The sequence below is a fragment of the Pinus tabuliformis genome, chromosome 5_1 (genome assembly GCF_031772625.1).
Source record: "Pinus tabuliformis cultivar Carrire ecotype Pingquan chromosome 5_1, CPIR1, whole genome shotgun sequence".
Taxonomy (NCBI): Eukaryota; Viridiplantae; Streptophyta; class Pinopsida; order Pinales; family Pinaceae; genus Pinus; species Pinus tabuliformis.
Genome location: NC_142305.1, coordinates 765,361,665 through 765,373,394, shown reverse-complemented (window position 1 = coordinate 765,373,394; position 11,730 = coordinate 765,361,665). Strand labels below are relative to the sequence as shown.

The window sequence follows — 11,730 nt, the reverse complement described above, 5'->3', positions numbered from 1 at the left end:
ATATGTAAAGTCAGTATGATCTTTGCACTTGACCCAATCAGTCTCCCACCGACCACCTGCAAGAAAACCAAATTCCGCACATACACGTTATGTAACTTAAAGGCCTATTTAGAATTCATTCTCCCACTCTTAGAGTCTTTCTTACCCATTCGTCCCTTGCACGTGAAATAAATTCTATAAATGTTACTAACTCCTAAGCTAGTCTATTCAAAGGCTGCCATACAGCCTCTAAATCGTTGTTAACCTATGTGTAACCCATTTAACATACTCATGCAAAACTGGGTGTCCATACTTAAGTTCTTTACTGATGATCGTGAAGATTAACATTCTTCTTTCGGCTGAAAGTGACGGTATGAATGCAGGTGTTGCATATACAGCAGACAATCCAGTGTCTTCATTCCTAGGTGCTGGTATCCAGCCACAATTCATGTTGGTAACAGTCGTATTATCTGTGGGCATCGTGATTGAAGTGAAGACACTGGATGTTCGTCGATCATTGTTCCACCCCTGCATGCACAACAGAGATATATCAGGCCTACCTGTATGGACGTCAGCTAGTTTGTTCATAGCTATGTTTTGAGGGTAGAGATTAATGTGCTATATCTTGATTTCTGTCTAGGTACTTGAAAATGACGTGGATGGATTTTGCAAGAGAAATATTTTCTTGTTGTGTTTTTTGGTTTTCCTATATGTGTTTTGGAGATTTGCAAGTTCGGAGACTTCTGTATGTTTCTCTAACTTTAAAAATATGTATCACCGCTTGCAAATGCTAGAATAACTTGGAATCTTGGGCACCACTCAATGAAGTTGCAATGTTTTTAAATGAAAAGGTGTTAGAGGGGATGGTGTCCAAAACTGTTACGCTCCTACACCTGCGGTAGTCTTTCAACCGCTTATAGCGAGGTGCGGCACTACCAACCGTTTTCTTTTCACCAATAATTACGATTGTAGACTACGCCTTAACATTCCATACTTAGTTTTATTTTCGTTACCAAGTATTATTAATGTGCCTTTATACCAATGAACACCCATACAAATTCATTATCAACAACGTTAACCAAGAGAAATGCACAACAGTATAAAGGGAGGGGCAACTCCCTGCAATATGAGCCTGCCCGAATATCAATATATTATATAATCTTCATTTTTACAATGTACGGACTAAGTCCTTGGGAAACCCCAAATTATACTTAGCCAAATTTCCAACTTCGGCAAACTCGGTTGCCCAGCTCGTCAGCACCTCCGCACGGTCGCCGCACGACTCTCCAACCCGTCGTTCACCTCGTCGCACGTCTTCGCCGGTTCGCTCTTCGTTTGGTCGCAAACGCCCAAACCGTGTACACCTGCCCACACGCAGTCCCACTTGCCAACCTTGACAAATGCCCAAATCGTGTGAACAGCACATAGTACCGCCTACCCAACTCTACGACCTCCGGTTCCAACCTCCGTCTCACCTTCGTGCACACTTGCACGGTGGGCGGGCGCTCACCCGAGTCGCCAAGACACCCACGCCAAGTCGTCGCACAAACACCTCCGCACGATCACCTCGGGCACGTCTTGCCCAACGCATTCACCTCTTCACCAAGAGCTCTTCACCAAGTGCGACTTACCATGGGAGCGCATGAGCTATGCGCTCATCCTCCTCAAATCTACGCACAAGTCTAGACTCCAAGAGAGGAGTGCGTATGAGTGATGTTCGAATGTTCATCGAATGCTCCAAACGCATTCCATATATATACTCATCGCAATGGGGTGGTGGCTCGCCCAGCGGACCACCAAATCTCCGCTACAAACCCCTTTGAACGCCCACCTATGTGTCGGCCTTGCCCTCCATGGCAAGTCGGCCAACCCACACCGCAACGCCCAACCAAGTGTATAAACTCTCCCATCGCAATCCATTGTAACACATGTTCGTCGCATGTAGTTCGTGTACACATCGCATTTCCTCCGCAACTCTGTCGCATCAACATGCCCGGTTGGTCGCACCCGGCCGTTGCACTATCGCACGCCCATCATGCGCACGCGCGCGGTCACCCGGTGCCCGCCCGTCGCACAACCAAGAAGGCATTACATCCTCCTCCACCTGAAGTCGTTGTCGTCCTCGACAACATACCGTCCTCCAAGCATCAATATCCATGATGTCGACTCCCCTCACATATGGCAAACATCCCTGCAACATATGTAGGACTCCATCTCCACCATGTCTCATCTTAGCAACCAACTGTCACCAAGATACTCCATACCAATGTATGTCATATATCAGATGTCCATGATCATCGACCACCCTGTCACAATCTCCCCATGCTGCTCTCCACCATGGAAGGTTGATCCCTCCAACTCAAGCTACATGTCCACAGCAACAATGTGTTAAACTCCACCATGTCATCACCACCATGTGCAAAACTGTCCATGATATGTCAACAAGTGCTAACACACCTCAACCATGTGCCAACATCTCATCTCAACAATATGTCATATATCGGAAGTCATCTCAATCCATGATCATCAACCACCATGTCACAATCTCCACATGCTGCTCCATCGTGGAAGGTTGGTCCCTCCATCTCAAGCTACATGCCCACTGCAACATCTCATGTCGACCTCATCATGTGTCGTCCCCATGTGAACCGTTGCCATGATACTCCAACAAATGCTAACACATCTCTGTACACTGACGTCCCCCATGACTGAACTAGTTGGGTAGCTAATCCAACTGTCACGCTCAAACCATGAGAATGCACATCTTCATGCCACCATCAGTCGTTCCTCAAAGCATCTTGTCGCATCCTGAACTTGATCAAGAATCCATCTCCATATAAGTGTAAGCCATGCTCAGGTCCATGAAGTAGTCCTCATCTCATCTGCAACATGATGCTTGGTGTCAATGTGCTACATGAAATTAGCCACATTTATCTCAACATTATCCATGTGTGTATCTCCTCAAAGTGAAGAGGTCAATATCCAACTCTCGGTGTGCCACATCCAGGTCCATGAAGCAACCTCCATCATATCTGCAATGTGTCCTCCCTCAAGTCTGCCATAGAAACAAGTATCCACTTGTCTCATCTATCCATGTGCTGCCCATGATCATAGATCAATCAGCTCCCATGTCAAAAGGTAGTTGAGTCTCAGCTCAACTCATGCCCAAGTATAGTCACCAAGGCATCATCATCGTTGTAACTCCATCACTCCAAAGTGTCTCATATTGATCCTCCACATCAAGTCACTCTTCTAAGCCATTCATATACATGTACTTGAAAGTATGCACCCCATCCTGCATCAAAGTCTCTGACCTCAGCTCCTCAATGCATCAGATCCTCTAAGTCCACCGTATATGAAGTCCCTAAAAGTCACAATAATCTCATGTCATCATGAGCTCCATAAGTCATCCCCAACCAACATCCAGCAAGCATACAAGTCTCGGCCCAAAGGTCTCTGCAAGATGCCTCAACTCTCCATGTAGTAGGAATGCTCCATAGTCTACTCACAACTCCATCCAAGTCCATGGCCTTGTTGTACAAGAGTGCACAACCTCTCCATCGGCTCATAAGTAATAAGTCTCCATGTCACACTAGCAAATCTACCTGCACAACATCCTGCCTTGGCACTCCTCATTGATGCCCATAAGTGACACCTCTACAAGTGCTCCCACATAATGTCCCTGCATAAGACTGCCATGCTCTAAGTCTCCAACCTGATGTCCATGACTAAGTTGTCCATGTAGTCCAACCAAGTAGACCCATCACAATAATCGGTCATCCTCATCCAAGCTGCAATCTTCGGTCTAGTGAACTCAGTCAACCAACCATATCATCATGTCATGGGTCTCTCCATCATAGCTCCTCCACCAAAGTGTCCACCAAGACTATCTCTTGGTCTCGGCCATGAGAAGTCCACCCAAGAGTGTGCCCTCCAATCTGTCCATGAGTCATGCCGAGCACTTAGCCATGTGGCTAAAGCATGACCCATTCATCTGCAACGATCATCAAGTTCCAACCTTGTCACGGGTCTTTGTACCTTCTACCGTAAGGTCACAAACAACCCCAACAAGTTCTGCAACAATCAACAATCCTTGCTTCTCCATACAAGGTCTCATCATAAACATTCATGGTAAGATGCTCCCTAGCATCCGCAAACTGGCTTTGCCCTTCCCTGCATATGGTCCCCCTACCAAATGCTCAAATGAAACACAAGTATCAATACTTACTTCATCATCATGAGGTTCCTCCATATGAGTATCCTCATTCATCCATGTCCACAAACTGCACGATCCTGGTTCAACTTGATCAGTCTCAAGTTCATCCTCCATCATGGTCATGTCTGCTACATCTTCAACTATCATCACTTCCTCTTCCTTGATAGCACAATCTGCAACTTCATCTTGCTCCATTGTCCAACCAAGTTGAAGAAGTTCGTCTTCAACATTCTTTTCCAAGACTGCAAGCTTATCTCGAATCTGGGGATTCTCTTCTTTCAACCTCTTCAACCTGTATAAGGTAAGCAAGAGCTTCCCTTCGCATTTTTCCAAACCTGCCATGTCTTGTTGTTCAGCTTGGTCCAAGCACTAAGCTTCACCTCTGCCAACCCTGCCTCACCAACTTCACCAAGTTCCTTGCAACCATGAATCGGCCCTTGTTCCACTTGTATGTGAAATTAGCTTTCTTTACCTGCAAGTACCTGCTTCCACTGTCATCAACTGTCAAGCTTCTTCAACCCTGAATCAGCGTGCTCTGATACTACCTGTCACGATAGTGCAGTGGGATCAGCTTCATCCGCAAGTCCCCTCTGCACTTCACCAGCTCCGATACCACCTGTCACGCCCCTACACCTGCGGTAGTCTTTCAACCGCTTATAGCGAGGTGCGGCAAGTGCTACCAACCGTTTTCTTTTCACTACGATTGTAGACTACGCCTTAACATTCCATACTTAGTTTTATTTTCGTTACCAAGTATTATTAATGTGCCTTTATACCAATGAACACCCATACACATTCATTATCAACAGCATTAACCAAGATAAATGCACAATAGTATAAAGGGAGGGGCAACTCCCTGCAATATGAGCCTGCCCGAATATCAATATATTATATAATCTTCATCTTTACAATGTACAGACTAAGTCCTTGGGAAACCCCAAATTATACTTAGCCAAATTTCCAACTTTGGCAAACTCGGTTGCCCAGCTCGTCGGCACCTCCGCACGGTCGCCGCACGACTCTCCAACCCGTCGTTCACCTCGTCGCACGTCTTCGCCGGTTCGCTCTTCGTTTGGTCGCAAACGCCCAAACCGTGTACACCTGCCCACACGCAGTCCCACTTGCCAACCTTAACAAATGCCCAAATCGTGTGAACAACACATAGTACCGCCTGCCCAACTCTACGACCTCCGGTTCCAACCTCCGTTTCACCTTCGTGCACACTTGCACGATGGGCAGGCGCTCACCCAAGTCACCAAGACACCCACGCCAAGTCGTCGCACAAACACCTCCGCACGATCACCTCGGGCACGTCTTGCCCAACGCATTCACCTCTTCACCAAGTGCGACTTACCATGGGAGCGCATGAGCTATGCGCTCATCCTCCTCAAATCTGCGCACAAGTCTAGACTCCAAGAGAGGAGTGCGTATGAGTGATGTTCGAATGTTCATCAAATGCTCCAAACGCATTCCATATATATACTCATCGCAATGGGGTGGTGGCTCGCCCAGCCGACCACCAAATCTCCGTCTACACACCCCTTTGAACGCCCACCTACGTGTCGGCCTTTCCCTCCATGGCAAGTCGGCCAACCCACACCACAACGCCCAACCAAGTGTATAAACTTTCCCATCGCAATCCATTGTAACACATGTTCGTCGAACTACAATGTTTGTCGCATGTAGTTCGTGTAAACGTCGCATTTCCTTCGCAACTCCGTCGCATGCCCGGTTGGTCACACACGCCCGTTGCACTATCGCACGCCCGTCGCGCGCCCGCGGGGTCACCCGGCGCCCGCCCGTCGCACAACCAAGAAGGCATTACAAAAACAGTCTGGTTGTTATCAGCGCTACAGCTCTATAAGATATTAAGAAACATGCGAGACTTTTTTTTGTTGAATAGCTTAGGGTTAGGGTTTGTTTTTCATTGTTATTTGCCAAGCTGGACCTATAAGGGCACACTACTGGTTGAGTGGGTGACGAAACAGGCCTGCCATAGACTTGTTTTGCTGCACACTGGGGACACTCAGACATCCCCGATTTTGGCAGGGAATTCAACAGGGATGTTTGGAATGCCCCCAACATCCTGGAAGCCGTTCCTGGCCAAAAGGGGACGTCCTTCTCATCCCCATGGACCCTGGAAAAGGGAATGGATCCCCAAGGTGTGGAGTCGAGTTAGTGTTTTACATAGCTTCTAAATTCTGTATAACGACAGAAGAAGAAACATTATTTACGCAATGGTCTTCGAGTTACGTCTGATTCTATGACCCTTCATCGTCAGGCATCCAAACTCGTAAAATATATTCTAAGCATGTATGTCAAACTCATCTAACTCTTAAAATCTATTCTAATCATGTATGTCATGTCGGACATATAGTTGATTCCTTAAAGGCCATCTATTGATTACTATGACTATAAATTTAAGCATGATATTTAGACATCTCATTATATGGCCGTTACTGTCTATTCATGTTGACATACTTCTGTGTTTGCTGCCTTTCATCACCCAGTTTATTCTCTCTATTACTGTTGTCGTCTGAGGTAGTCTGAAACACAGATTTTAAAACTTTGGTATTTCTGCTTCAGTTTTCTACAGACTAACACTAACCAAATTTTAGGTTTGGTAGGCACAGCATGAAGAAAATATCATGATGTCGAATGAATTATTAAGCACCGCTCTCTGCTTACTTCAACTAGATGCTAATTCCAGTATAATTTTATGTTTTGTGCCTTTATTATTTTATATTGTAGGTTGAAGTTAAGGCTTATACTTACTTCGGTTTCATGACGTTGGTAAAAGTAACAGGAATCAATTTGCTGATAATTTAAACTCATGCATTTTTTTCGGTAAAACACTCAAATATATTTCTCTTTAGACTTGGGCTCTTAAGAGTGTTTTTTTTGGTTGGCTGTTGTTGCAGGTGTACAATCTCTGCATAGAGGAATCATATGATCCGGCACATTTTCATGGTTGTGTGGAAGTTTTCCCATTCGATGACAACCATGTACCCCCTTTGTCAATGATGAAGTTGTTTTGTGAGAGTGTCCATTCCTGGCTTTCGAGTGATCCTCAAAATGTTGCAGTTATACATTGCATGGTAAAAATGACTAAACTGACATTTTGATACTTTTGCGCTCATACCTTCTGGTATATTTCCCTGTTGTTGTTGTTGTTATGGTAGAGGCCTGGAGAAAATGCGAGTCCTTTGCATTTTGCATGTATAATGCTGACAGCCAAATTTATGGGTGCTCTCTTCCATCGTTTCCTGTAAAGCTCATTGGTACCCTAAATAATGAATGGGTGCTTTTGACCAGCTAAACTTGTGTCAGAATTACTCTCTGTTACTTATCACGATTGTTTTCTCATCTTCCGTTGGCAGGCGAGTAAAGGCCGAACAGGTTTGATGGTATGTGCATACCTTGTCTACAGAGGAATGTCGGCAGATGATGCACTTCAGTTGTATGCAGAACGTCGAACAACCAATAATGAGGGGGTATGCTTGTACTTGGGGTGAAATTTGAATTATATAATTTACAAAGATCCAGGGAAATTAATCTTTTCTTTTCTACTCCCCAGGTTTCTATTGCAAGTCAGCGGCGTTATGTAGGGTACTGGGCCAAGGTGCTTTTGTTCCAAAGTGGGACACGCCTTGGTCCTCCTGAAGTGCACCTACGTCCTGTTAAAAAAAGAGAATTAAGAAGGATTCGCTTGTATGATACTGTCAACATTAGTTCGGTCCTGTTTGTCGTTTCAGAGTTAAGAGAGGTACAAGCTGGAAATCTTAATGGTGTATTCCTATTGTGCATTTGACTTACATTTCTGCCAAATGGATCACACGCATGTCCAAGATGAGGCAATTTGCATTTGTTGTTGGCACCTTTAAAATAGGTACTTTAAAAAAGCCTGCATCAAAGCGAGATGTTCCTCAAATTCTCATTTTTCTTCATTATTTTCTGTTTTCTTATCCTTTGCACCTAAGTTACGAGGAAACGGAAACAGATTGGGATCCAGATTCAAATCCGGATATGGATCCACCTTAGATTTGAAAAGTTAGGATCCGGATACCACGTAAAAAACACACAATTATATATATATTTAAAAACAATTTAGAGATACAAATCATTAAAAACAATTTAAAGATACAAATAAAAAACATTCATTAGATAATTTATAAATCTGAATATTGAAATCATGATGCATCATGCTTTATAAAAAAGATAAATTTTAAAATAAAAAACATTCATTAGATAATTTATAAATCTGAATATTGAAATCATGATGCATCATGCTTTATAAAAAAGATAAATTTTAAATATAAAGTTGGGTGTCTCATTAATAATGACTATTGACATGATCTGGAGTGGGTTTAACTATATGTTTAAAAATAGGTGTACATGCTTATAATTTGAACTTTTCAACTTTACATCATGATCAATCTGTCTTCTTTCTTAAAATCGGTTGTAAATTCTAAAATTCCCACCTAATTTCTTTCTTAAAATTGGTTGTAAATTCTAAAAATTCTCACCTAATTTTAATGGTAAATGAATATTGTACACTGTTTGAGAACATGCTATCTTCACCAAGAATTGGAATTAATCTAATTAAACTATTAATCACAAAATTATCCTTTTTACACTATTAAATATTAACTATGAATTGGCTCAAAGCTTTTATATTACCATTATCAAATATTGAAAATTAAAAATTTGATGTGTTTGGCCTTTCCTGCTAACATTATCCTGTGCTATACAATCTGTAGGTAATTAATAACTTATATAACTATACAGCCTACAGATTAATTACTAATAAGTAATCTAAATAAAATCTAAATGGAATATTTATTTTTTTAGAGTTTCAAAAACAAAAAACAAAAACCAAAACTTTAATGTTATTTGCTTGGGCTCTGGCTTGTGAGGGCTAGCTGGCATAAGACACATTTCCAGATTTGAAGAATCTATTTACGTGGCAGATCCTACACTGATCTCGGGATCCATATGTGTATCAGTATCCAAAATCTGGATCCGCAGATCCAGCATCAAAACCCTGTGGATCCGGTAACACAGCTTTGCACATAGAGGATGTAAACAAAACTTACAATTTTGAAAGCTTCAGAAACACACTAAAATGCAAATTGATAGCAGAATAAATATTGGAAATGGAATGCTTTTCTTCGTCATGATTAAATCAGTTTCTTACTGTTTCGCTGTAAGGGCATTGGCTTATTGTAAAACATCAGATTAGCATTATATTCTGTTGCAGTTTGTTCCCCCCAGTCACCAGAATGTTGTTCTGGATATTAATGTACTTGTGACATCATTAAAGGTGTCTTTAGCAGGAGTTTTAAACATGTAATGAAATCGTGGGAGTAAAAAGGCTTCTCAATGCATTCATAAAAGTTATATGCACTTTATTTCACATGTTATGGATGTTTTTCATGTTCGTACAGGTACCATCGCAATTGCATCAACCAGCAGTAGAAATTGCTCGTAACTACTGCAGGCCTGTCAAAAGGGGCTACTGCAGGACTAGCAGCCCAAGATATTATCTATCTTTCTTGGGCAAGGATGAGGATGGGAGGAAAATTGACCAAGAGCAACCCCATGTTGTTGTGCAAATGGATACAGAGCGCTCTGTGAGCTACAAGAAAACCTGTCTGGATTACTATTTTGAAGAGCCTCTACAAGTACGATATTGTAATTCTATTGAACTATTTCTTTTGGATATTGTAATGCTATTGACGTTTTTGGTGAGAGAATATTGAATTATTGTGGATTTGACAGGTTGCAGGAGATGTAAGGGTGGTTTTTTATGAAAAGAGTATAGGCGGGAGGTTATTTTATGCATGCTTCAACACTGCGTTTATTACAAACAGCTTACTACAGGTATCCCAAGCTAGATTGTTGCAGGATGAACATATTCTAAAATTCTGTAATTTCTGTGGAAGTAACATGAATAATTACTGTAATTTATGCATACGCATGCGTTTTTGCAGTTCTCTCAGCAAGACCTGGACAAAGTAGGACGTAAAGGAAAATCTATATGTGGGCCAGGTTTCTGTGTGGAGTTATTTTTCGAACCTTCTCAAGCTCAATACCCAGGATTGCCTTGGCACGAAAATGCTGAAGATTCTTTCTAACCCATATTTAAAGACCAACAGTTCTGTCACCGAACCTAATCAATGTCAGCTGACCCGAGAACTAAAAGTTACCCGTCACGAGGTTTAACAGCAAACAATGTTCTACAAATAACACAAAGCCTAACCATACTGGGAGCTTGTATCATTACAATTTCTGTATTGCTTTTTCTTAACTAGGATAGTCTTTATTTATCGTCACTTTGAATGGCAAAGCTTGGTCAACTTGCTTCGTTCTGGCAACCTTTCAATCAAGGATAACTCAGGGTGTCTTCCATCTTACTCGCAGGGAGACGCATACAGACACAAAGGGCACTATATTGTAGTTTAAATAGGTCACTTATCAAGAAAGAAACGAAACTGAATACAACCATACAAGAAACTAAATACAACTACACAAGTAAAACTCAGGATTTATGTGGTAAAACCCTCACAGAGTGTCAAGGAAACATCCATGGGGCAAGGGATTGGAATCTCTATTCAATCAATAAATGATTCTCCTTGCAATAGTTTCGGCATTCATCATTTTTATATGAGCCTATTCAGTTACATAACCACTGATTCGGTATGAAACTAACTTGTCAATAACTAATACAATTTTACTCAAATTCACATTAATTAGTTGTAAATTATCAACAAACTCCACCTTGACAACAATTTTCCTAATACCTTGCCCATGCCCATTCATCATCTCTTCTGCAAGCCAAGAGAAGCTAAACACCATTGCAGCTTCTCTACTGTAACTGGCTTTGTGAATATGTCTGCACAATTCTCCCGTGTATGGAACTTTTGAAGAGCTACTTGTCCGCCATCGATCACGTCTCAGAAAATTATACTTTACATCAGTGTGCTTGGTTTTGCTGTGATAGGCAGGATTTGTAGCCAAGTGAATAGCACTCTCACTGTCATAAAGTACATTCACTTTCTCCTGCGTCCTTCCAATCTCATCAAGTAGACCCTTTAACCAGATTGCTTCTTTACTAGCATCTAAAGCAGTGATATATTTTGTTTTGGTAGTGGACAACGCAACTGTTTCTTGAAGCTTTGACATCCAACTAATTGCTCAACCTGCAAGACTAAAGACATAGCTTGTAGTAAATCTTCTTTTGTCCAAATCACCTGCATAATCAACATCTACATATCCGCACACTGATTCTTCACTACCATTAAAGATGATGCAATGGTCACTTGTTCCTCTTAGATATCGAAGCACCCATTTCATCGCTCGCCAATGTTCTTCACCTGGATTTGCCATGAACCTGCTGACAACTCCAACCGCATGTGAAATGTCAAGTTTTGTAGATACCATCGCATACATTAAGTTGCCTACAACATTTGCATATGGTACATGAGACATATACTGCTTTACTTCATCAGTTTTAGGACTCAAAACCGAAGAAA

General features: G+C 42.1%; 1 protein-coding gene across 1 annotated transcript; it reads left to right on the top strand.

Annotated features, from left to right (window-relative positions):
- Positions 1–352: 352 nt before the first annotated feature.
- On the top strand, positions 353–10,706 carry LOC149167164 (phosphatidylinositol 3,4,5-trisphosphate 3-phosphatase and protein-tyrosine-phosphatase PTEN1-like). Its single transcript, XM_089430392.1, has 8 exons — positions 353–484; positions 6,947–6,988; positions 7,117–7,293; positions 7,576–7,689; positions 7,773–7,961; positions 9,643–9,879; positions 9,977–10,078; positions 10,189–10,706. Exons 1-8 carry the CDS (start codon positions 353–355, stop codon positions 10,330–10,332), a joined length of 1,137 nt encoding a protein of 378 aa, XP_089286518.1. The 3' UTR covers positions 10,333–10,706.
- Positions 10,707–11,730: the final 1,024 nt, after the last annotated feature.